This window comes from Melanotaenia boesemani, chromosome 21 (genome assembly GCF_017639745.1).
Source record: "Melanotaenia boesemani isolate fMelBoe1 chromosome 21, fMelBoe1.pri, whole genome shotgun sequence".
Lineage (NCBI taxonomy): Eukaryota > Metazoa > Chordata > Actinopteri > Atheriniformes > Melanotaeniidae > Melanotaenia > Melanotaenia boesemani.
In genome coordinates this window covers 666401-693588 of record NC_055702.1, presented here as the reverse complement: position 1 = coordinate 693588, position 27188 = coordinate 666401, and the positions used below count along the sequence as shown (strand labels likewise).

General features: G+C 46.5%; 1 protein-coding gene across 1 annotated transcript; it reads left to right on the top strand.

Moving 5' to 3' along the window:
• Positions 1-70: 70 nt before the first annotated feature.
• Positions 71-27188, top strand: LOC121632924. Its single transcript, XM_041974741.1, has 18 exons — positions 71-969; positions 1633-2026; positions 2148-2339; positions 2458-2673; positions 5916-6069; positions 6148-6271; positions 6354-6498; positions 6665-6712; positions 8708-8899; positions 16810-17054; positions 17132-17318; positions 18078-18269; positions 18737-18958; positions 20241-20391; positions 20554-20677; positions 21749-21890; positions 22028-22075; positions 26565-27188. Exons 1-18 carry the CDS (start codon positions 740-742, stop codon positions 26754-26756), a joined length of 3198 nt encoding a protein of 1065 aa, XP_041830675.1. The 5' UTR covers positions 71-739; the 3' UTR covers positions 26757-27188.

Sequence of the window (27188 nt, the reverse complement as noted above, 5' to 3'; positions counted from 1 at the left end):
CTTTAGAGCCTAGAGAAGCAGCTGTTAAAGGGTTAAAGGTCATTTTCAGGCTAACTGGAGTCCAACAGAGTGAAAGACTATTCACAAGACATGCCAGTAGGTTTAGACCAAGGTCAGACCAAATAGCTTAGATCTTAGACCCTCCAGGTCTCAGTTAGCAGGTTAACGTTCATCACAGTCCATTTAGAACCAGACTGAATCAGTACTGCATGTTGGGAAGGCTGAAAGAAAAAACAGAACATGGCAGCAGGGCTTAGGCTGGCAAAGCTGTGTCTGAACAGACCAGCAGACTTCTGGAACCAGGTCCTCTGGACAGACCAGACCACAGTGGACATGTTTGGACTTCATAGCAGCTGTCAGCACGGTGGTGGAGGGATGGTGGTCTGGACACCTGCAGTCATTGATGGACCATGAACTCGTCAGATACCAGAGTCCAGACATCATCCTGACTGCAGGAGCCAGACATGCTGGAGGTGAAGGAGGTCTCAGGGACCTTCAGAAAGCTGCAAACCTCAATGACCTGAAGCAACATTGGAAAGAAGGGGAGCAAAGTTCTTCCATGAGAGACCGATGACATCATCCAGGAAACCAGGACTGCAACTTCCTGCTGATGTAGGAGCTTCTAGAACTGCTGATGATGGAGTGGAAGTAGGTTCTGTTCAGTAAATAGGGACCTGGTCTGATCTGTCATGATGATCTGAGGTTTTAACAGCTGGTGAGTTTCACTGCTTCCTGATCCATGAAAACTGCTGAACGTCACCACTTCCCACCTGTGGGAAAAACTTTCTCTGATTTCCTTAGTGATCTACTCACCCGACTGAAGCAGCTGCAGAGCCGCTTCACCTGGGATCTACAGGAGGAAAACCTGGACCTGGAGAGCCTGAGCATTCGACTCCAGGATCACATCGAGCTCCAGCTGGGACAGCGTGGTGCAGCGGCTCGGTCATTCAGCTTCCTGGCCTACGTCAGGTACACTGACCAGGAAGTAATGTAGTTCAGCCAAATCATCCTTTATCTACCCAAACATCTGGTGTGGCCAGAAAAGTTTGTTCAGTGGACCAGATGTCAGTTGTTGGCCTGGACGTAGATTACAGCCAGAAGTGGTCGTAATATAGGAAGCTTTCCTCATGTCCTGGTCATGTTTTCGGTGGCCATGCTAACATTTAGACAACACTGTGAGTCAAGGCCAGATGTGGACCACATCTGGGCCAGACGTGGACCACAGCTGGGCCAGACGTGGACCACAACTGGGCCAGACGTGGACCACATCTGGGCCAGACGTGTTTTGTTATCTGGAGAACCTTTAAGAACCCAAAGTTCTGAGTGATTAAAATCATTATAAGGGAAAAATCACCGCTTCGACTTTAACTGCAGGTTTTTGTATTTTATTAAAGTGGATTAGAAGGAAAAGCTTATTTTATTTATATGAATCAGGTCAAATTAAATATTTATAAATCAGATTATTTTTTAAATTACAATACAGTCCTGAATAAGCTGCTGGGATGAAGCAAGTGAACAGAGAACAGAAGGAGACCAGGAACTGAACCCTGTGGTACGGCATTGATTGAAGTCGGTCCAATCATTAACTACAATCCAACATCTTCCTCTCTAAAACCACCTGTCCGTTCTCAGGTATCTTCAGGGTCAGCCGGAGGAGGCACTGTCACTTCTAACCCAATCAGAGCAGACGACCAAGGAGTGTTACGGTGAGGAGAACGAGCGGCGGCTCATTGTGACGTATGGAGACCTGGCCTGGTTAAAGTACCACACCGGAGACTACCAACAGTCACAGAGCTACTGGCAGAAAGTCCAGGACATACTGGTATGTACACAGCTGGGACCAGAACATCCTGATCCCAAAGACATTGCTGGACCTGCAGCCCACCGAGGCCTGGACTCTACCAGACCTCAGAAGGTTCCTGAGGTATCTAAAACTACCAGCAGCCTTGAGAGTCTGGATCTTCTGGATCTAGTGTGTTTCTGCTTTTGGGTCTGGTCATCCTCCTGGAAAGAAAACTACCCAGTGGTACAAACAGAACCGTTGTGTCCTTGTTAAAGGTTTTGGTTCTAATCTGTTTGGAGCTTGAAGCTGGAACAAGTGCTGTGGTCATGATGCTCGTACTCAACATGGCCTCCTCTGTCAACAGGTGAAGCACCCAGCTGGTTCCTCCACAGGTCACCACCCAGAGGTGTTTGGGGAAAAGGCCTGGACCTACCTCAAGTTTTCAAGGTCTTACTACCCCAAAGCCATGAAATGCTTCCGGAAGGCTCTGGAGCTGCAGGCTGAGGACAGCGAGTGGAACGCCGGCTATGCTATTTGCCTGTTTCGAACGGAAATGGTCAGTGTTCCCAAAAATAACCAAACTGGGAGCTTAGCATCAGAAATCCATCAGTTATCTGTCAGTTAAACCAACTTTCTGAGGGAAACAACCACTACCTGATCAGAGCTGTTTTTAGACGTCTGAAGATGCTGAGCAGTCATCCGCCATCAGGCAGCTTCGCCGAGCTCTGGAGATCACTCCCGATGATGGAGTTCTGCTGTCCATGCTGGCTCTGAAGCTGTCCACCTACAACTGCCACCAGGAGGCTGAAGATGCGGTGGAGAGAGCGCTGAAGATCGATCCCGAGAACCCTCATGTCATCCGCTACATCGGCAAGTACCTGCGGAATCGGGTGGGTCTGGATTTTCTCAGGGATTAAACAAACCCTGGAGTCTGGAGAAGAATAAAATAACATCAGAATCTTTGATCAAACCTCAATGATCTGATTTTCTGAAGCTCAAAAAATGTTGGTTACTATATTTCATCAACACATTGTTTGTCAGGAGGGTAAAACTAACCTAAAGGTTTTCTGGCATGAAAGTTTGTCATTTATTGAATTACCTGTGAGATCAGTGAGTCCTGATGGTCTGAGGATGGACTTCCTCAGTCGTCCTGAAGCAACCCTAGGTGACGCAGTGAATGTATTTGGTTGGATGTTAATCTTTACAAAGCAGTAAATTCCTGCTGTTCAGGACCCTCTAAGAGAAGGAAAGTGCAGGGCTGTGAAGATTACCTTCTACAGATCAAACTACCTTTAACTTAGAAGATGTCATCAGTACGTGGACTCATAAATTTCAGAAAATGGGTCATAAACTTGTCGATGGCCCTATTCTGCCATTTAAAATTTAGCTGATTCAGGTTTTCCTGCAGAGTCACCGTTAGGCCACCACATCGGCACCGAAGACGGGTTTCAGTTTTTTTACACCAACTACATTTAAGATGCATCCACACTGGTTCTGTTTGGTCCACTTGATAGCAACCGTGGTCCACTTTAAAGGACAGTCCAATCCGTCTGTAGCAGTCTGAACAAACATTCTCACTCTGGTTCGGACCAAAGAAGAGAACTCTTGTTAGGAAAATTCCTCACATGAACGACAGACACTCAGATCGGTGAAAAGACACAGCTGTTTCCTGCGATCACAGGAGTTCAAACACAACCAGAAGAAGAAGTTAACACAAGCCAGCCGACAATGTTAGAACTGAAGTCCAGTCTCAGGACACATCCTTATGTAGCCCACCCCCTGGGAACAATGGTCCCTTTCTGGCCTCTGGTGCTGGACCCCTGGAGTGAGGTCCATGTTGACCGACCGCAGAAAATAAAGTCCTTTGATGTGTTTCTACAACTGCATTCACTCACAGGGCCTCTAAAGAGAACAGTCCCACAAAAACAGTCCTGATCACAATCTTTAATGACTAGCTGTGTCTCTCACAGATGGTCACTATCTCATCAATAAGAATTTTCCATCAACTCTGGTCCGATTGACAACCGGGAGGTGGGAGGTGGGTGGGTGAAGGGGGGAGGAGGAAAGGAGAGGGTGGAGGAGGATAGGGTAGTGGTTGATGGTGCCCTGGTTCCCGGGGTGTGTGGCTGGAACATCGGGGTGGGTGCTGACACGCGCCAAGTCTTTGCCTGGGTGGGCTTGGTTCTCCTGGGCGTGGTGCGGGCCCTCTGGCTTGGAATATGGGGGGCACCTCTAGGTTCTTGGGGCCCTGGGCCCTTCGCTCTGGCTGTCCTGGATGGCCGGTACCTGGTGGGGGCTGCCGATCTTGGCCCACTGGGGTCTGTGCCCAGTGACCGCAGGGGGCTTTGGCTGGGACCTTCCTCTGCCTCCCCTTCCTCTCCCTCTGGGTGGGTCCAGGGTGGTCTTTGTGGTGGGGGGGTCTTGGGTTGGTGCTCCAGGATTGCTGCTGATGGCCCGGGTCTCTGGGCCGCCCTAGTTTGCCTCTAGCCTTCGTAGAGGCGTAGTCACATTTGCAGGATCACACTCATCTCTGATCCCTCCTCATTCCTCATACCCATAAAGCTCCTCTTGGTAAAACAAATGTGTTTGGTACAACACAGCAGCCAGACCATCATTGTGCCGCCACCATGCTGGACAGGACATTGTAGAAAAATTATAAAAAGAAAACCAGGGGTAAATCACTGGGAGACTGGTAAATAACTGGGAGACTGGTAAATTGATTTTAAAGTTCTTTTAGTAGTTTATAAATGTCTTATTGGTCTTGGGCCCTCTTATTTATCTGACTTGCTTTTAGATTATGAACCCTCGCGGACCCTGAGGTCCTCTGGTAGCGGTCTATTAGTTGATTCAAGGGTGAGGAACCAAGACATACGGTGAGGCCTCTTTCCGTTGTTACGGCCCTCATCTGTAGAACGGCCTGCCAGAGAACCTCAGGGCTGCAGAGACTGTTGATGTTTTTTAAAAGAGGCTTAAGACCTTTTTAGCTTAGCTTTTAACTAAATTTTATTTGATCTTAAGCTATTTTTAAATTTTATATCTTGTTATTTTATTTTCATTTCATTTTACTCAACTGTATTTATTTTATTTGCTTGTTTATTTATTTACTTACTCTTAGCTTATTGTTTCTTAAGGTTATTTAATATTTGTTTTAACTCCAGTGTTTTTCTCATGGGGATCCTCCACACCGGGGGCTCTGCCTGCTCAGTTTGGGGGTTGCTGCTGCAGTGATCACCCTTGTTTGGGTGGCTGGGGCCATACACTGCAGCCTTATGGCTGTGGTGGGGGCCCTGGTCTGCTCTGATCGGGGTGGTTGTCGTGATGGCGGTTTCTGTAGGACATGGGTAGACTGGTCCTGGTGTGGATGGATCCCCATGATCTTGTTTCCTCACAGCAGCATCAAGCCAGATGGTTATCACTTTTAGTGTTTATACTACTTTTAGTACAGAGAAAGAAATCAAGGAGTCATGTGCTGAATGGGGGGGGGGGGGGGTTATATGCATGTTCGTGCGTGCAGGTGTAACTTTTTTTTCCTGTTATGTAGTTTCTTTTTGTTTTGATATGCATAAATTGATTTTTCATTTAAAGCACTTTGTGTTGCCCCAACATGAAAAGTGCTTTATAAATAAAGTTTGATTGATTGATTGATTGATTGATTGATTGATCGATTGATCGATTGATCGATTGATTGATTGATAACTGGGACAATGGTAAATAACTGGGAGTCTGGTAAATAACTGGGAGACTGGTAAATAACTGGGAGTCTGGTAAATAACAGGGAGACTGGTAAGTAACTGGGAGACTGGTAAATAAATGGGAGATTGGTTAATAACTGGGAGTCTGGTAAATAACTGGGAGACTGGTAAATAACTGGGAGTCTGGTAAATAACTGGGAGACTGGTAAGTAACTGGGAGACTGGTAAAGAAATGGGAGACTGGTGAATCTGCTGGGATCTGTGGGTTTTATGATGTACAGCTGAGCATCATCAGCATAGAATTAATTGCTTCTATAAACTAGGACTGAACCTCGTGGTACACCAAAGCTTAACTGCACCATGGTGGAGGTAAAATCATTCAGTGTCAGATAAACATACCCACTTCCCCATGTTCCTATGTTCCTCTGAATATCTACCAGGGAAAAACTGATAGTTCTATTGATCTACTGAAGAGAGCTCTAGAGAGGACCAGCCAATCAGCTTTCATCCACCACCAGCTGGCGATGTGCTACAATATCAAGAAGAAATCTGCTCTGCAGACCAGACCTTACAAAAAAACAGAGATAGATGGAGGTAGATACAAACACTTACCTGCTCACAGGTACGCCATGTGGACTGAGACCCACTCAGAAGTAACCTGTTTTTCGCCAGAGGTGCAGCAGTGGAGGCGTCAGTGCATTGATCACCTTGAAAAGGCCATCAGCATCAAACCATCATTTGATCTGGCTCGGGCTGATCTGGCTCTGATGTACGGAGAGGAGAAGAATTTCACCAGGTACTCAGGTGTATGTCTAAATGAGAAGCATCTCTCTTTTCTTTTACTGTAGGTTCATCTTCATCATGTCTTCGTCTGACAGGGCAGAAGAGTTGTTCCAGCGAGGTCTGCAGAGGTTACCTGAGATATCAGAGAAAGGCATTAGGCAGGTGTACCATCAGCGCTACGGCGACTATCACTACTATCACACCAAGACAGAGGTTAAAGCCATCACTTCCTACAAAGAGGTGGGTCTCAGTGCAGTGTCTTTGAGTCTGTTTTGTCTGAGGGCCCTGGGGGGCTGGATCAGAGCACTTGGGGGAGGGCTGCTGACCTGTAGAGAACTGAGATTTAAAGTATTGATGAGGCTGTCTGCATGTTATTGATCTGAATTCTGTTGTATCGGCTCCACAGGGTCTGTTGCTGACCCCAAACACGTGGGAGTGGAACCAGTGTGTGAAGGTGAGTTTCAGGTTTTACAGCCAGGTCTCAGGTACTCACTAAGTCCAGTTTCCACCACACTGATTAAACATTGATTTCTCAGAACTTCTGTCTGGAACAATCCAAGGGAATACAGATTTTACCAGGTTTATGTCCTTCACGTGGTGGGTCTCTATCTGGATCCTCATTATATATGGACGGATACGTAGACGGATGGATACGCAGATGGATGGATACGTAGATGGACCGATAGGTAGATGGGTGAATACTCAGACAGACGGATATGTAGACAGATGGATTTGTAGATGGACAGATACTCAGACGGATATGTAGATGGATGGATATGTAGACGGATGGATTTGTAGATGGATGGATTTGTAGATGGACAGATATTCAGACAGACGGATATGTAGATGGATGGATATGTAGACGGATGGATTTGTAGACGGATGGATTTGTAGATGGATGGATTTGTAGATGGACAGATATTCAGTCAGACGGATATGTAGATGGATGGATATGTAGACGGATGGATTTGTAGACGGATGGATTTGTAGATGGATGGATTTGTAGATGGACAGATATTCAGACAGACGGATATGTAGATGGATGGATATACAGACGGATGGATTTGTAGATGGACAGATACTCAGACAGACGGATATGTAGATGGATGGATATGTAGACGGATAGATATGTAGATGGATGGATATGTAGACGGATGGATATATAGACGGATGGATTTGTAGACGGATGGATTTGTAGATGGACAGATATTCAGACAGACGGATATGTAGATGGATGGATATGTAGACGGATAGATATGTAGACGGATGGATATGTAGACGGATGAATATGTAAGCGGACAGATACTCAGACGGATATATAGACGGACGGATTTGTAGACAGACGGATATGTTGACGGACAGATACTCAGCCAGACGGATATATAGACGGACGGATTTGTAGACGGACGGATATGTTGACGGATGGATACTCAGACAGACGGATATGTAGATGGATGGATATGTAGACGGATGTATATATAGATGGACGGATTTGTAGACGGACGGATATGTTGACAGACGGATACTCAGACAGACGGATATGTAGACGGATGGATATGTAGACGGATGTATATATAGACGGACGGATTTGTAGACGGACAGATATGTTGACGGATGGATTTGTAGACAAACGGATATGTAGATGGACGGATACTCAGACACGTAGACGGATAGATACGTAGACTGACGCATACGTAGATGGGTGGATATGTAGACGGATGGATTTGTGGACGGACGGATACTCAGACGGATATGTAGATGGACGGATGTGTAGACAGATAGATATGTAGACGGATGGATATGTAGACGGATGAAAATGTAAATGGACAGATACTCAGACAGACGGATATATAGACGGACGGATTTGTAGACGGATGGATTTGTAGATGGACAGATACTCAGACAGACGGATATGTAGACGGACGGATTTGTAGACGGACGGATATGTTGACAGATGGATATTCAGACAGACGGATATTTAGATGGATGGATATGTATCTTCTGATGCTACTTCCAGCAGGATAATGCGCCATGTCACAGAGTTTATACCTATACTTATAAAGTTCAGATCATCTCAGAACCAGACAACATTCCTGACCCAAACACAATGGACCCAGAAGATTGTAGGCAGCATTAATGGCTGATATTGATGCTCCATCTGAACACATGGACGTGGTCCCAACATAGAGCCTTGTGGGACTCCAATAGAGCCTGTTTGGGATGTAGTAGAATGGGAGATTCATCATGGATGTGCAGCAGCTGTGTGAGACTACTACGGCTGAAAAAGAGAAAGAGAGCTGGTAACTAGTATCATAGAGGTATCTTGCCAGGGTGAGTTAAACCAAGATATGTTGACTCTCCTGAGTCGTTCAGGCTGCTGTGATGAGCTGATGGGCTTTAATCTTTCTGCTTGTGGAGATGAATCCTCTGTGTGTTTGTTTTCTGGCAGAAGTTGAAGCAGATAGCAGAGCGACGTCTCAGAGAGGATGAAGACGACAGTCAGGCTTATGCTCTGCTGGCTCAGGTGGCCCAAGCTAAGGGCGACAAGAAGAAGGCTGCAGAGTTTTATGAGTCAGCTCTGGACTGTGATGGAAACAACAGCGAGTTCCTGAGTGCTCTGTGTGATCTACGTCTGGAGTTGTGAAGAATTTCCTCATCACCACTACCAACCTTCTGATTAATGTTAACGATTAGAACTGATCTGATTCCGCAAAATTTCTTTCTTTAGGAGCATTTAAACAACTCCAGTCCCCCAAAAAGTAGTTCCGGGGTGATGTTCGGCACGGTGTAAAAAGTAGTTCCAGGGCGATGTTCAGCATGGTGTAAAAAGTAGTTCCGGGGTGATGTTCGGCACGGTGTAAAAAGTAGTTCCAGGGTGATGTTCAGCACGGTGTAAAAAGTAGTTCCAGGGTGGTGTTCAGCATGGTGTAAAAAGTAGTTCCAGGGCGATGTTCAGCATGGTGTAAAAAGTAGTTCCAGGGTGATGTTCAGCATGGTGTAAAAAGTAGTTCCAGGGTGGTGTTCAGCACGATGTAAAAAGTAGTTCCAGGGTGGTGTTCAGCATGGTGTAAAAAGTAGTTCCAGGGTGATGTTCAGCACGGTGTAAAAAGTAGTTCCAGGGTGGTGTTCAGCACGGTGTAAAAAGTAGTTCCAGGGTGGTGTTTAGCATGGTGTAAAAAGTAGTTCCAGGGTGATGTTCAGCACGGTGTAAAAAGTAGTTCCAGGGTGATGTTCAGCACGGTGTAAAAAGTAGTTCCAGGGTGGTGTTCAGCACGGTGTAAAAAGTAGTTCCAGGGTGATGTTCATCATGGTGTAAAAAGTAGTTCCAGGGTGGTGTTTAGCATGGTGTAAAAAGTAGTTCCAGGGTGGTGTTCAGCATGGTGTAAAAAGTAGTTCCAGGGTGATGTTCAGCACGGTGTAAAAAGTAGTTCCAGGGTGATGTTCAGCACGGTGTAAAAAGTAGTTCCAGGGTGGTGTTCAGCATGGTGTAAAAAGTAGTTCCAGGGTGGTGTTTAGCATGGTGTAAAAAGTAGTTCCAGGGTGGTGTTCAGCATGGTGTAAAAAGTAGTTCCAGGGTGATGTTCAGCACGGTGTAAAAAGTAGTTCCAGGGTGGTGTTCAGCATGGTGTAAAAAGTAGTTCCAGGGTGATGTTCAGCATGGTGTAAAAAGTAGTTCCAGGGTGGTGTTCAGCACGGTGTAAAAAGTAGTTCCAGGGTGGTGTTCAGCATGGTGTAGCATCTCTTCTTCTAACATGTCTGGAAACATCTGGGAAGTGAGGAGATCAGTTGCTGGAGTTCTAGGAGAGGAATGTTGTCCCATTCTGGTCTGATGCAGGATTCTAGCTGCTCTACAGTCCTGGACCTTGGTTGCTGGATTTCTGCTTCCATGACGCTCCAGATGTTGTGTATTGGTGAAAGGTCTGGACTGCAGGCAGGCCAGTTCAGCAGCCGGACTCTTCTCTGTCCATCTTTCCATCTGAGAGACTCTGCCTCTCTGAAATGCTCCTTTTATACCCAGTCATGTTACTGACCTGTTGCCAGGTAACAGGTAGTTGTCAAATGCTCATATTTTCCATCACATGGTAAAATGCTTCCATCTCACCCTCTGATGTGTTGTTGATCTACTGGAAATAAAAGATGAGTTGACCGGATTCTGATTTTATTTACACTTCACCCAGAGACCTGTGTTTATGAACTGGAGCTGTAAAAGCAATAATCACGTGAAGGGTTCACCTCACCTGAGAAAATGTGACGTGTAAAGCTGAATTTATACTCGCGTGGCGTCTGCGTGAGGTCGATTCTGGCGTCACCGCAGTATGCTCTGCTTAGGTCCGCCGAGGCCCGACATGCATCTCTTCCATACCTGACATGTACCCAAGTTGCAGTGGAAGTACTCCCTTGTGATTGGTCGGTTTCAGATTACCTGTTTCTTAAACTTATAGCTGTACTGGTGGCAAAACATGGACAAATTGGTGAAAGTACTAAAGGACAAACGGTGATGAATCAACAACAGAGATTTCAACTACCACAAAAAAAAAACAAAAAAAACAAAAAACAAAAAGGAAATCTGATGAACTGTAGAGGTTTGTTTATTCATTTATCCCCAGTAGCAGCTACTCTTCCTGGGGTCTCCACAAAATCATCAACTCAATACTAATGGGCAATAATAGTAAAGATTACTTCAGAAATAAACTACTCAGCTGTCGTATGTAGCAGAGTTGTTGTGTTACAGCAGCATCCGCCTCACTACAAGCTCAGCTCATATGAAGCAGTTTCCTGGTTTAAACCCCTGGAACTGATATGGTTTTAACTGTAGTTGCTCTTGACTTCTTATTGAAGTATCAGGTGCATGTAGTAGAGGATCGGGGATGAGGGGGCCTGGACGTTATTGTTGAAAATGGGGGCCCCACAGAAAAAGTTTGGGAACTCCTGCACTGACTGAATAGGATTGGTTTGGGATGTGACGTTCTGGGAACCAACTCCAGGACGTGGAAAAGATTTTATGGAAAAATGCAGTTAGGTTCTTAATTAATACTAAAACCAAACACAAACAGTTATCTTTTTTTTTTTTTTTTTTGCTCTGCCAAGGGGAGACCGGGGGGTAAGGGTAAACACAAATAGTTATCGATACAACAAACATGCTGGAGGGAAGCAGAAAGCAGATCACACTCGTGTCTTTGGGAATGTACGAAAGTGCAGAACTACGGGAAGGATGTGGAGGTTCGACACAGCAGAGGAAGTTTTCAACATGGAAAGACCAAATGGGACAAGTGGACATACTTGTCTCACTTCAGAGATGCTGCTGGAGACTGAATAAAGCCAGTGTCACTGAGCCCTTCTAACAGACACAGCTGTTAAAACTGAGTTACTCCAAGATGGCCATACTGTAAGGAAGCTCCCAAATGAACCCAAGGAATTTAAGAAAGCACCTGCATATGAGAAAACCAGTCTAACCAAAGTCTGAAAAGAAGGGGGTTTGACCTCTATCAGGACACAGAGCCATGAACGGAACATGGAGACATGGGAAGAAAGAAAAATGGAGATGCAGGAAAGTGTCTAGCCGGGGCTGATGCTAGCTAGCAGAGGTCAAATGGCCAACGCGGAGCTGTTTCTAAGTGATCTGAGAGGTTTTCACACAGGAAAACAAAGAACAACTAGAGACAATCAAAGAAGACATTTTGAAGGTGAACACCAGACTGGCAGAAGCAGAGGAGGGACTCCGAAATGTTGAAGAAGTCCTTACAGAGATGCTGAAGCTACACATGAAGCAACAGGAAAAGCTAATGTCCAGTCCAGGCATGAGAATGTGCGGATTCAGAGGGTGCCAGAGGGATCTGAAGAGTCGTCTCCAACAATGATTTCGTTTGAAGAAAGAAGCTTGCCGAGGGATTTAACCTGGAGGGGATGCTCTTGAGTTGCAGGCTGAAAGAGCTCACCACTCAACGGCGCCGCAACCACCAGGAGACGCTTTGCCAAGGTCCATCATCGTCACGGTCCTCAGCTTTAAAAAGAAAGACTGTGCACCGCAATGCTCGACAGAGCAAGGATTCACATGGCAAGAGAACTATGGATCATGTCTTTCCTCCTCTTCTTAAAAACGAAGGGCGTATGCTGAGGTCCAAAGGGTGCTGAAAGAGAACCACGTCCACTTTCAATCCCTTTTCCAGCCAGGCCACAGACATACGGATGGCTCTGTGACCTATGACACCATAGAGGAGATGATGGAGGATTTGTCCTGGAGAGGCTACAGTGTTAGTATCTTCAAACCTCCAGAGACAGTGATGGATCAGATGCGCCGACTGACTTTGGCAAAGGAGAACCTTTAGAAGATCTTCTCCAGCGCCTGCTAGGTTAGGGCCGACTTAGGATGCCTTTTCCTCTCCATCCCCTCTTCTCCATTCATGCAGGAAAATCAATCTGAACATGTCAAATTGAATAGATCTGGTTTTACACACACATTTTTCTCTTCCCATGGACGCAGGGGGTGGCGACCCTGGTATCCAGGGTGGTAAATCATCAGCATTTATCTGAGTATGAGACAATGAAGGGCGACTGGGCAGAATCACCAGGTGGTAACTGGTCCTTTTATAAACACATTTCGAGGTATTTTATATGTAAATGGTAAATGGACCTGTACTTATATAGCACTTTTCCAGTCAGCTGACCTCTCAAAGCGCTGTGTGTGGCGGTGACTTTCATATCTGGCTAATTCCTGGAAAGGACTCTTCACCAGACTAAACCCCCGGCCACCCATGGCTTCACCTCCGCCTTGTATGACGTAATGCAGGACCAGCTGTTTCCTACTGAAAACATTCAGCTGGCTGCTGGAAGAACCATTCCTCCTCCATGGCCATAATCTCCATCATCCCCACGGAGGGAAAAGGTAAACTGGATTGTGGGAGCTATTGTTAACTTCCATACGAGGACCAGACAGGTTTCACTAGACAGAGACAAACTCAGGCAGGTGATGCACACAGGTAGCTTCATTTTTTGTAAGTCTAGACTCAGAAACAGCTTCTGACTTGGCGAGGCGGCCGTTTTTATACAAAGTAAAGACAAAATGTGGCTTCCATAGAGCCATAACTAACACGATCACAGCGCTATAGGACAGACCAACAGCCAGAATTAACATGAATGGAGACTCAACCGAGCGAGTTCATCTGCAAAGAGAATGGGACGGGGTGCTGAGCTTCGCCTCTTCGCCTTATTTCTTGTCTCTGAGCCAGTGGACCAGCCAGAGACCCGACATAGAGCGGCTAGCAGTGGCTTCCAGGGAGCTAAAGCTGTATGCCGATGACCTGTTTGTAGGTCTGATAGAACCAACACCAAGACTGATGCAGGTGCTTAAGGAACATGCTCAACTCTCAGGCTGCAAAGTTAATTCTGGAAAAACTCAGGAATTAACATTTAATTACAACCCTACACTGGAAAGTAAGAATTAGTTTAACAGGAGCTGGGAAGCAACATTAAATATCCGGGAGGCCTACTGCCTCCGGACTTTTCTAACCTGTATGAAGTCACCTGTAAACCTTTAATCTCAAACACAAATCAGAGAAGGAACGTTGTTCCTTTCTTGACCTGAGAATAGAATTAATCCGGATGAATGTCCTACAGCTACTTTATCTATTTCCAGGTTTGCCTGGTTTGCCTCCCAAACAATTGCTAGCATGGGAAAGACTAATATCCCATTACTAATGGAAGGAAAGGCCGGGATAAAATATAAAGCACTGGAGTGCACGAGTTCCCCAGCATGCACGGCAGGATGCAGAAGGTTTATAACCACCGTTTTAACAGATAAGACAGAAGAGAAACCGAAGCTGTCAGACGACCCGTCCTGGACAGACGAAACGAGAGTCTGCAGATCAGAAGCTGGCGTCTGATGACTCAGACTCTGCACCAAATAAAGACGATAACAGATTTAAGAACTGGATTACAAAAGGCCTAACTCCTAACCTCTCATTTCTCCAAAAGGGGGCGCTCCAGAGCTTTGAAGCTCCTCAGAAAAACGTTGGTTTGGAAAAAGAGGACTTTTATAGATATTTACAAATCTGACGGAATGTTGACCAGAATTAAAAAGTGCTCAGGAAGAGGAAGGTTGGATTCATACAGGTGCCTCTGTCTTTAACCTAGTCAGGAAATCTCTGGAATATAGAACGGACCGCATACGGAGGAAGTGGGAAGAAGAAGCCGAAACATTGATCCCTGTTTGATTTATTGTGGATTATCGTGGGTTCTGTTGGAAAAACATTGAGATTTTTCTTCACATCCATCCAGCAACAGCATCAGGTGAGTGTGGTACCTGATGGAGACTTTGTGGGACCAGGGGAGCCTGCTACACTCGTATCTTATGGAGCTACCAGTTTATCAGACCCTAAAGAGATCCATGGACACATGTGTGGAGTACATATTCCCTTTCTGTTTGTAACCGTAAACTGGCACACCGGTAGCAGAAGACTACTGAATATCCCACCTGCTGCAGGCTGAAGGTGGAGCCGCCTCGTACTGAGGGGTGGAGGAACACTGCAGTTGATGTCTACACCATGGAGAAGATGCCTTTTGCTATTAAATGGGAAATTTTAAAATGAATTTTATTCATGTTTTATTTATTTGTCATGTTACAGACTTGGTGGTGAAATCTGTAAAAATGTAATTATGATGTGTTCTGTAAAAAATATGTATCGTTTTCTGAAATAAAAAGAGAATTAAGAAACAAAAATAAGTTACAAAACACGGGGGAAGTGATGAAATCAGAATGTAAATTCACTGATGCAAGAGGAGCAGAAGGAAAATGAAACCTACAGACTGCTGATGCATTCAGGTGCTGTGGGAAACCTTCACACTGTGGTTGAAGCTGATGACATAACAACTAAAGCTAATATTTAAAATATTCTTTGGTTCATATTAATGACTGAGCAGAAAAACAAGCAATTTTTTCTGCAGCAGTTTTCTTTGTGACGTCTTTTTCTGTGCAGCTGATATTTCCAAGGTGACAATGAAGGCATCATAACCATGTCTTCAGTTTCCTTTTTCATCAGTGTTGATGTTGCAACTGATCAGGACATTTGTTCCAGCGAACCAGACGGATCACTGAACCACCAATATGAGGTGAGTCTTCAGGTCTTCCTGTTCAGTACCGATTCCACCCGCTCAGCTCACCTGAGAACAGGTGTCCTTGGTTTTTTCTTTTCATGGTAGAGCTTGGATCACAGTGTGTGTGTGTGTGTGTGTGTGTGTGTGTGTGTGTGTTAGAAAAAGTCGACCCTCACCTACAGGTGGGAGGTTGTCCTGAGAACCTGGCGGTTCTCTGATGTTCCTTTGCCAACTCCCACCCAGATCATCCATCCATCCATCCATCCATCCATCCATCCATCCATCCATCCCTCTTCTGTCTCTGATCTGGTTTGGGGGGCATTAAAGTATATACTCTTTGAAGGCGTTCCCAGGCCGGGCAACAGATTTAGTCCCTGCAGCATGTCCTGGATCTTCCTGGGGTCTTCTCCGGATGTCCAGCACCATGGTCTCGGATTTGGAGGAGCTGATTTTCATCATAACCGCTTTCTACTCAGCTGTAAATCGCTCCAGTGAAAGCTGGAGATTACGGCCCGATGAAGCCAACAGAACCACATCATCTGCAAAAAGCCGAAACCCAATCCTGAGGCCACCGAACCGGATCACCTCAACACCTCGGCTGCACCTAGAAATCCTGTCCATAAAAGTTGTGAACAGAATCTGAGACAAAGGGCAGCCTTGGCAGAGTCCAACCCTCCCTGGAAACAAATCTGACTTGCTGCTGGCAATGTGGGCCAAGCTCTGGCACTACTCCAGGTGCCCATGAGCTGTAGCTGACCCTCCAAGACCCTGAAGAGGGTGTAGAGCTAGTCCACTGTTCCATGACCGGGACAAAAACCACACTGCTCCTCCTAAATCCGAGTTTCGACTACCCAACAGACCCTCTTTTGATGGAGGAATGTGTAAACCAAAACAGTCCTACAACATCCAGAGCCTTGTAGTGGTGGTGCCTCAGGTCAGCTGACCTGCTGCTCCTGGACGTACCGAGGTCCAGAAGCTCAGAGGGGACCAAGCTTTTTCAGTTGCTCATCCAAAACTGTGGAATCTCTCCACATTAGACAAGCTGCTTCATTGTCTATTTTTAAAACCCATTTTTATTCTCTGGCTTTCAGTCCAGTATGAGACTGTTCCTGTATAGTGTGTGTGGTTTGTTTTATTTCTTGGTTTTCTTTGTTTTTAATTTGTTGATTCTTTTAAAATTGCTTATTGTTTTAAAACAGTTTTAAAAACAACGAACAATTATTTTATTATATTTTATCATATTATTTATTTCCTGATTTTTGTATTTTTTTGTGTTGCTTTGTCCATTTATGTGGAGCTGTGGTTGTTTTAAAGGGCTATATAAATGAAGTTAAGTTGAGTTGTAGAACTTGAATCAGGTCATATTGAGGTCTTCTTTCACAACGTATTCATTATTGATTTCTTGTTGGAATAGTTTGTTTTAAAATCACAACACTGAGCTCAACCACCATCTACATGTAGAACAAACAGCACCTCCAGGTCAGATGTGATCTGTTTCCATCTAACACACCTTTCTGTGTGAGCTGCAGCGATGCAGAGGATCTCCACTGCAGGCTGGAGCAGCTGCAGAGTCGCTTCACCTGGGATCTGAAGAACAACGACCTGGAGCTGGACGACCTAAACAAGCAGCTGCTGCACGATATGGAGCTGCAGCTGGGACAACGGGGCGCCATGACACACTCCTACAGAAACCTGGCTTATGTGAGGTAAACAATGTGAGGTGGAGCGGTGGTTTTCTGCACACACCTGAAACCTCTGAGCATCCTCACCTGTCTGTCCTCAGGTATCTTCAGGGTCAGCCGGAGGAGGCGCTGTCACTTCTCATCCAGTCAGAGCAGAAGACCAAGGAGTGTTACGGTGAGAACGAGCGGCGGCTCATTGTGATGTACGGAGACCTGGCCTGGCTAAAGTACCACACCGGAGACCACCAACAGTCACAGAGCTACTGGCAGAAAGTCCAGGACATACTGGTATGTACACAGGATGGAGCTGCTACCTTAGCTTAGCAATGATACATTTAACTGACAGATGTGAGAGGAGGAAGGTAACTCCTACTCCTATATCACTGATGGTCATCCAGGAACAAAACCTGGGTAATAAGACAAGAAGCTCTGCATGAAGGGACGGCCAGTTTCTGAGTTTGGAAAGATGGTTGTGAAGAAAGTAGAACTACCAAAAAATATCAACTCAAAAGGACAAAAATATCAGAAAAAACAACCACCAAGTGTTACAATATACCCACAAAGAGAAAATAAAGACCCACGTGGAGACAGATAAAGATCAAAGTGTTGATAAACCTGCAGATGGTGTCGCGTTAATAATAATAATAATGGATTAGATTTATATAGCGCTTTTCAAGGCACCCAAAGCCCTTTACATGGTGTATCCATCATTCATCCTCTCCTCACTCATACCTGGTGATGCTAAGCTACGTGTAGCCACAGCTGCCCTGGGGCAGGCTGACGGAGACATGGCTGCCAGTTCGCGCCTACGGCCTCTCCGACCATCACCGAACATTCATTCACCAGGGATGCCAACACTGGAGGCAAAGGAGGGTTAGGTGTCTCGCCCAAGGACACAACGACAGTTGACTGCGGGAGTGGGAATCAAACCGCCAACCTTCCGGTCATTGGACGACCTGCTCTACCGCCTGAGCCACCGCCGCCGCAGCAGAAGCTAAAGTCCACGTCTGTCAGATATAATTTCCTTACCTGTCTGAATCTCTGCAGGTGGAGCATCCAACCCAGTCACCCACAGTCCTCCACCCAGAGGTGTACGGAGAGAAGGCCTGGACCTTTCTCAAGCTCTCTAAATCCTACTATGACAGAGCCGAGGAGTGTTTCTGCAGAGCTTTGGAGCTACAGCCTGAAGACTGCGAATTTAACAATGGTTACGCTATCGTTCTCTATCGCACAGAACAGGTACTGATTTATCACAACAGCCTTCCATTACGCTGAACCTGCTGGTTTCACCACTGTCACCATTTCACCAACCAAACCGAACATCTTGTGAAGGTAGGGGGACGGGTCCTGACTTGTTTGCACCTATGCACCAAACTGGGGTCCCTGGAGCGCATTCCCACCCCCAGGAATCCTCCGCAGGGACCCCAGAAAGGGTGAACAACCTCTCTAGTATGAACGGTGGCAATGTTTTTGTTATTGGACTTCTGTGCCCATCATGGATTGTCCATAACAAACACCATGTTCAAGCATAAGAGTCCACATGTGCTCCTGGCACCAGGACACTCTAAGCTGCAGTTTGTATTTGTATCATTGGACTTTTAGTTGTTTTAACTGCTGTCACCATCACATAAACCAGCTGATTGATCAGATTTTAGTTGAACATAAATGGGGAGACGCTGCAGAACTAACTCAGGTCTGATCTGCAGCATGTTTTAGGACCGCACGCTGAAGCGTCACCAGCCATCAAACAACTTCGCCGAGCACTGGAAATAAACCCTGACGATGCCGTCCTGCTGTCCATGCTGGCACTGAAGCTGCTGTACTACCAGAAGCATGAGGAGGCCGACAGGCTGGTGGAGAGAGCGCTGGAGATCGGACCCGAGGACACCCAGGTCATCCGCTACGTAGCCGTATACCTCCGTAAGAAGGTACCCGCTCCCACATGTAGAGACAATGAAATTATCAATCTTATTGATCATTAGGATGTGGCTGACGCCGGTCGTTAGGGCGTAGCTGACGCCGTCTTTAGGGTGTAGCTGCCGCTGGTCAGGTACGGTGTAGCTGATGCCGGTCGTTAGGGCGTAGCTGACGCCGTCGTTAGAGTGTAGCTGCCGCTGGTCAGGTACGGCATAGCTGACGCCGTTGTTAGGGCGTAGCTGATGCCGTCATTAGGGTGTAGCTGACGCCGGTCGTTAGGGCGTAGCTGATGCCGTCGTTAGGGTGTAGCTGCCGCTGGTCAGGTACGGCATAGCTGACACCGTTGTTAGGGCGTAGCTGATGCCGTCGTTAGGGTGTAGCTGACGCCGGTCGTTAGGGTGTAGCTGACGCCGGTCGTTAGGGCGTAGCTGATGCCGTCGTTAGGGTGTAGCTGCAGCTGGTCAGGTACGGCGTAGATGACGCCGTTGTTAGGGCGTAGCTGACGCCCTCGCTAGGGCGTAGCTGACGCTGGTGAGTTTGCTCGAGCGTAGGGGGAACGCGTCGTTTTGGTGTCTGGTTGTAGTTTCTCCTCCTAACCTGAAGGTGGCAGCAGGGGTGGTATCGGCCGGTAAACTCACCAGGTCAGAATTCTTTTGAATGTTCTCTTCAGTTCGGTGGTATTTCCTGTTTTAAAACAACAATGGCGTCCAGTATGGGTCAGTGTCTTTATTAGCTTGTGGAAGAAAATGATAAAATAATGCGATCAGCCTCTCATCAACTCGATCCACTGGTTATTGTTTTTAAAAACGGTGGTTACCACACAAATTCAGCGAGAAGATCCAAATATCCGGCAACACGTGATCCCAAACTGACCAATCAGAAGGGAGTTGCTCTGTAACCGTCTGCGTAGCGGGGTGCACGTCAGGTCTGGAAGAGGTGCACGTCGAGCCACTGGTGACCTATGCAGCGCTTACGGCAGCGACAGCGTAACCTCACGCAGAGCATAAGTCCAGCTCAGTCCTCCGGTCCTGGTGGTGAACAACTTTTCTGTTCCATAGAAAACAGTTTGATCACATTGGCTACAGACTGCTGACACCTGCTGGTGATTTTTATAGTAATAATAATAACAGTGATTGTATTATTGTGGTCCATAAATCTGGTTCTGATGCCTGAATCTGCTCGCAGCATCTGAACTGATGGTCCTCTTTAGACCTGGTCCAGGAAACATCAACCTGAGCTGTAATTTCTTTGTAAGAACTGGCCTTTGTGGGTGATTAAATCTTCCTGTTCCAGGATCAGCTGGATGAATGTATTGATCTGCTGAAGAAAGTGTTGGCTAACGGCAGCCAATCAGCTTTCATCCACCACCAGCTGGCTCTGTGCTACCTGAGGAAGAAGAAAGACCTGCTTCACAACTGGTCCCAGGGACGCAGACTAGAGAGAGGTACGACAGAGTACGACAGAGTACGACAGAGTACTACAGAATACGACAGAGTACGACAGAGTACTACAGAGTACTACAGAGTACTACAGCCGGGAGGCTTCTTTCATGTCGATGCGAAGAAGAAGAAGAAGTTGTAACATGTTTGCTGGTGTTTTCTAACAGACGTGCAGCAGTGGAGGCGTCTCACTATTCAGCACCTGGAGGAAGCCGTCCTGCTGAAGGACAGCATGAGCCAAGCCAAGGCCGAGCTGGCTCTGCAGCACGCCGAGGACTACAACATGACCAGGTGCTCCTCTAGTCCGGGTCACATGACCCAAACAGGCCTGGACAGGAAGGAACACGTCATTCATCCGGGACAAAGTAAAACAGACCCTGTCTGGCTATAGACCTGAACCCAGACCTGAGCCTAGACCTGAGCCTAGACCTGAACCCAGACCTGAACCTAGACCTGAACCTAAACCTGAACCCAGACCTGAACCTAAACCTGAACCCAGACCTGAACCCAGACCTGAGCCTAGACCTGAACCCAGACCTGAACCCAGACCTGAACCTAGACCTGAACCTAAACCTGAACCCAGACCTGAACCCAGACCTGAACCTAAACCTGAACCCAGACCTGAACCCAGACCTGAACCTAGACCTGAACCCAGACCTGAACCCAGACCTGAACCTAGACCTGAACCTAAACCTGAACCCAGACCATAGACTGCCCCCACAGGCTTGAACACGAGTTCCTTCACATTGTTCATGTGGAAAAGTTCTAACTTTCACTATTAAACATGGTCCTGAGTTTTACTGCTGTTTTTCTTCCATCTGGTTCCACCGAAAGTTGAACCACGATCACGTTTCTTCCTGGAAGACGATGGTTGCCACCATCCTTCCAGTTTTAATGATGGTTCTGAACCCACTTTAGTTTCGGCTTCTCCATAAGTTAGATGTACATTTGTGCGGCGTGTGCGTACGGTTGGGTCGGTGCAGCCGGTGAATCGTACGGAGCATGCGGCGGTGACGCCATAACCGACCGACACAGACGCCGCGGGAGTGTAAATCCAGCTTTAGATGTTTTCTCTGCTTGATGCTGATGATCTCAGCCTTTTCAAACAGACCAACGTCTTTTCCACGCCCACGGATGCGTCTCTCCACATTCGTGTTTCTAAAGAGAGAAGCTGCTTGTTCTCGACCGGGTGGCTTAGGCCACTTTTTTTGGCCAGAACGTGTAGATCCGTGGGAAGGATATTCTAATCCTCTGTGACAAATCTTAAAACTTACCTTTTTGAAAAAGCTGCAAACAGACAGGAAAACAAGCACACCCAGGCTGCTGGTCCCAGCTCTACAGCGGTTTCTTCTCTGTTCTCAGAGCTCATCAGCTGTTCGATGATGTCCTGGAGAAGATGAAGGAAGAGTTCTGGAGTGTCCATCAGGTCATCTGTCGCTGCTACGCCGAGTTCTGCTGTTATCACACCAAACAAAAAGATCTCGCAATCATCTACTACAAAAAGGTACAGCCCAGGTCATGATTACCGTCCACATTTAGGTGTCTGAGGACTCCCGAGTCTTCTGGAACCAGAACTTGAAGGGTCTGAGGGGACTTTATCAGGTCTGGACATTTATTCCTCTCCTGTGTTGCATCCAACAGGCTCTGGAGTTCAGTGTGGACTCATCAGAGAAGAGACACTGCATAAAGGTCTGTGTGCTTCTGTTTCCTCCAAGTATGAGCAATGTAATCAAAGTATTTACCACCAGGACCGATTTCACCAAAAACATCTGAGTCTTGAGCTGGCGAGGACGGCAGCACTGGGCGGGTCAGGTTAAACTTTAAACTGTAACCTCGTTGCATTCCCACAGTCAACCGTAACCTTCCCTGAGAGGCGGAGCATCAGGCGGCGAGCGATAGATGCCTCTGCTACGTAACAGGGTCAGCTATGGATGCCATCGCAGCGCCTTCCTTAAAGTTGAACCTCTAAGTCCCCAATGATCCCGAGGAAAGCGTGGACATCCTCAGACATCCATGGAACGGTGCTTTGTGGCGCCATTTTAAATGAGATTCAATCCACGAAATGAAAACATGTTGCTGTAAACACGGAGCCGTTCCTGCTTTGTTTCATGCCAGGTCGCACAGGAAGTGACGTTTCCTCCAGCGAGTGCTTGCGAGCCTCTGGATGGATTTCATAATGTTTCAAACTTAGTTTTACTTTTTCAACTGACTGCTAACCCAACAGAATGATCCCCAAAAAGTAGGGCGGGTCGGATATGAATGAATGAATGAAATGAATGAAAAATACTTTATTAATCCCAAAGGGAAATTCAATATTGTAGTAGTAGTAACTTTTTTTTTTTTTTTTTTTTTAGTAAAGTAAAACAATCACATTAATTAATTAAGGGCTTTGTTCTTCAGCCTGATAGCTGCTGGAAGGAAGGATCTTCTGTATCTCTCTGTCTTGCATCGGACTTGAACAAGCCTCCCACTGAACACACTCTGTTGTTTCGTCACGGCGTTGTGTAGGGGGTGTGAAGGATCTTCCATTATCCTCGTCAGCTTGTACAGAATTCTTTTTTTGATGATCAACTCCAGCGGCTCCAGAGTTACTCCAAGCACAGAACCGGCTTTCTTGATCAGTTTGTTAATTCTTTTCAAGTCTCTGGTTCTGATGCCGCTGCCCCAGCAGATTGCTGCAAAGCTGATTGCACTTTCAACAACAGACCTGTAGAACATTTGCAACATTTTGGTGCAGACGTTAAAAGATCTCAGCTTCCTTAAGAAGTAGAGTCTGCTCTGACCTTTCTTGTAAATGTACTCAGTGTTGCTTTTCCACTCAAGTCTGTTGTCCAGCTGAACTCCAAGGTACTTGTATTCCTCCACCACCTCCACCTCCTCTCCCATGATGGAAACACTTCTATGTGTGTTCTTGTTCCTCCTGAAGTCAACAATCATCTCCTTTGTTTTCTTGGTATTCAAGATGAGATGATTGTCACCGCACCATTTCACAAACTGACCGACCAGTTCTCTGTTCTCTGCTTCTTGTCCATCACTGATACACCCAACAACTGCTGAGTCATCAGAGTATTTCTGCAGATGACAGAACTCAGAGTTGTACTGGAAGTCTGAGGTGTACAGCGTGAATAGAAATGGTGAAAGTACAGTCCCTTGTGGTGTTCCAGTGCAGCTGACCACCATTTCAGACACACAACCTTTCAGTCTCACAAACTGTGGTCTGTTTGTGAGGTAGTCGTAAATCCAGGTGGTTGTGGAGGGATCCACCTGGAATTTCTGCAGCTTCTCACACAGCAGAGCAGGCTGAATCGTATTAAAAGCACTTGAGAAATCAAAGAACATGACCCTCAAAGTGCTGCCTGACTGGTCCAGATGAGAGTGGGCTCTCTGAAGCAGGTATATGATGGCATCTTCAACCCCAAGCCCATTACGGTATGCAAACTGTAATGGGTCCTGAAAGGTGTTCACCTGCTTGCTGAGGTGAGCCAGTAAGAGTCTCTCCAGGACTTTCATGACGTGAGATGTCAGGGCGACTGGTCTGTAGTCTTTTGGTTCAGCTGGTTGTGGTTTTTTAGGCACTGGAACAAGGCAGGATGTTTTCCACAGCACCGGGATTCTTTTCTGGCTCAGGCTGGTGTTGAACAGGTGCTGGAGAATCGGACATAGCTGTTTTGAGCAGGTCTTGAGAACTCTGGGACTGACACCATCTGGACCTGCAGCCTTGTTCTGGTTCAGTTTCACCAGTTGTTGCATGACTTGGTTACAGGAGACAGACAGAGTGGAGGTGGAGGCAGAGGAGGTTTCAGGAAGTCCTGATGTGGAGGGAGATGAGGTTGTGTCCAGGTCCTTGACTGAGCTGCAGGGTGACAGAGTGGAGGTGTGACAGGAAAGCTGTGGGCTCATGGAGGGTGTGTGGCTAGTTGGGGTTGAAGCAGGAGGTGAGCTAAACCTATTGAAGAACATGTTCAGTTCATTCGCTCTGTCCAGACCTCCATCAGTCTGATCCTCCTTTATCCCGAAGCCAGTGATCTTCTTCATTCCTGACCACACATCCCTCACATTGTTTTTCTGAAGCTTACTTTCCAACTTCTTCCTGTAGTCCTCCTTGCACTTCTTCATTTGTGTTTTAAGTTGTTTTTGTGTGGACTTCAATAACTCCCTGTCTCCATCCCTGAAAGCTTTCTTTTTGATGTTCAGCAGCTTTTTCAGGTCACTGGTGATCCAGGGTTTGTTATTGGGGAAGCACCTCACGGTTCTTGTTGGAACGGTGCTGTCCACACAGAAGTTAATATAATCTGTCACACACTCAGTCAAGGCATTGATGTCATCTCCATGAGGTTCACATAGGACGTTCCAGTCTGTAGCCTCGAAGCATCCTCTCAGAGCATCTTCAGCTTCATTAGACCAGGTTCTAATAGCCTTTCTAATGACTGGTTGTTGCTGAACGATGGGCTTGTAGGAGGAGGAGAGAAGAACTAGGTTATGGTCTGATCTTCCTAAAGGTGGCAGGGCAAAGGAGCTGTATGCATTTTTAATATTTGCATAAAATAAGTCCAACGTTTTGTTTTCTCTGGTGGAGCAGCTGACAAAGTGTTGGAAAGTTGGTAGAGTTGCAGAGAGGGAGATGTTGTTAAAATCTCCAGAGATCGCCACAAATGCGTTTGGATGTTGTGTTTGAAGCCTGGCCACTACAGAGTTAATGACATCACTGGCTGCGTCTGGAGCGGTACCAGGTAATATATATACCGCTACCAGAATAACGCATGTGAACTCTCTGGGTAAATAATACGGGCGGAGACTCACAGCTAGCAGTTCAATGTCTCTATTGCAGATTTTCTCTTTAACAGTGACATGTTCAGGATGACACCAGCGCTGGTTTACCAGCACCGCAATTCCACCTCCCTTCAGCTTCCCGCTGAGTTGTTTATTGCAGTCTGCACGGACCGTCCTGAAGCCGTGTACAGACGCATTACAGTCTGGGATGTGTTCATGCAGCCATGTCTCAGTGAAGCACATAATACTGCACTCTCTGTATTCTTTAAGAGACCTGGTTAGCACCTGAAGTTCATCAATTTTGTTAACTAGCGATCTCACGTTTCCCATAACAACCGTTGGAAGAAACGGTTTGAATCGCCACCGTTTTTTCTCTCTGCCTCGCTCCTGCCCTGCATCCTCTTCTCTTTCTTTTCAACTCCGTTGGGATTTGAAGTGTTGTTTCACTGATAATCTTGAGTTTGGAGAGTTTTATCAGTTGATCCCGATGGTAAACAAGTCTCGTTGCCATGGAGACTCACAATAACAAGTCTTGCAAAAAGAAAAAATATTCAGAAAAATCTCCCGTATAGCACAGCCTCTGACCAGCGCGAAAAAATCTACCCGAACAGACACAGATTGACAGCTGATATCTTAAAAAAGACGGCTATATTGCAAAAAAATCATAAGTTAAAAACAGAGCTACTACAATTGCTGCTGCCACCTAGCGGCGCATTCTAGAACAACATATATATATATGTTACCCTATATAAGGTACCCTTTCCAGTTTTCACAGGTGGAAACCCAAAAAATGCGACCCGATCCGGCCCGCCCCCCCCCAAATTAAAAAAAAGTTATAAAACTACAGCACAGAAAAAACAAGACTACTGCACAGGAAGCTGGTCCAGTTCCTGACCCAACGGAAGATAAACCAGAACCGGGAACCAAACATCAGAAGGCATGTAACACCACAACCTGCACGTTTGAGTTTACACTTCTAACTAAAGAATTCCCCGCTGATCAGTACAGCCCAGGTAGCAGGCATGTTTGGGTCGAATCTGGGCCGAATCTGGGCTCCTTCTGGCACTGATGGCTTAGTTACGGCACTGTTGAGTCTGCCAGAAGTGGTCCAGGTGTCAGTTGCTGGCCTGGATGTGGATTACAAGTCTCCTGTGTTTGTCCACGTTTATATAAAACATTCTGATGTGCTTGAAAGCTGATAAGATATGGAGCAGGACACATCTGGTCTTTGGTGTCTAGTCTTCAGTTTTGTTGAGAGTCTCTGAGATAAAGACGGAGTCTCTGTATGTCTGGATTACTCAGGTGTTTCCCCACATCTGATGGACATCTTGTGTCAACAGAAATGTACTGATGTTTATGCACCTGATGTATGTATAGAGGAGGTATCCTGAACTCGCTCTTCCTACAGAAACTGAAGACAATGGCAGAACGTCGTCTGGACAGGAACCCCAGAGACGCCACCGCCCACGGCATTCTGGGAGCTGTGGCCAGAGCTGAGGGAGACTGGGAGAGGGCGGTGGAATGCTACCAGAAAGCTCTGGAAGAAGACGGAGACAACGTGGAGTTTCTTTCGGCTCTGAGCCATCTACAGCAGCTCTGAGGAGGAAGACCTCGGTAGACTTCGTCTTCATCGCTGAAGACATCATCATTTATTCCACAGTCACTAAAGAATGACTCAGCATTTATTGATCAGAACCAGGATCTGCTGGGATATTTTCATGTTTTGGGGTTAACTAGAGTTCTTGATAAGTGCTATCTTATGCCTTTATGAAAGCTGAGATTAGTGTACACACACACACACACACACACACACACACACACACACACACACACACACACACACACACAGTGCACAACATGGGGTTGGACCAGGAAAGCACGAGGCAGCGTGGATGTGGTCTCCTTCAGGGGTGTGGTCTAAACATGGCTACTCTCCAGCCAATCAGCAGCATTCAGTGTGAAGGTTTTATTTTCTCAGTGTCTGATGCTGAAAATGCTCCTCGTAAGTTTCAGGCTTCAAATAAACAGTTTA

Coding starts and splice junctions, on each gene's coding strand:
- LOC121632924 (XM_041974741.1), top strand. CDS start 740: ATGAAAACTGCTGAACGTCACCACTTCCCACCTGTGGGAAAAACTTTC. Junction 2,340..2,457: donor GCCTGTTTCGAACGGAAATG/GTCAGTGTTCCC, acceptor AGCTGTTTTTAG/ACGTCTGAAGATGCTGAGCA. Junction 20,678..21,748: donor GAGGACTACAACATGACCAG/GTGCTCCTCTAG, acceptor CTCTGTTCTCAG/AGCTCATCAGCTGTTCGATG.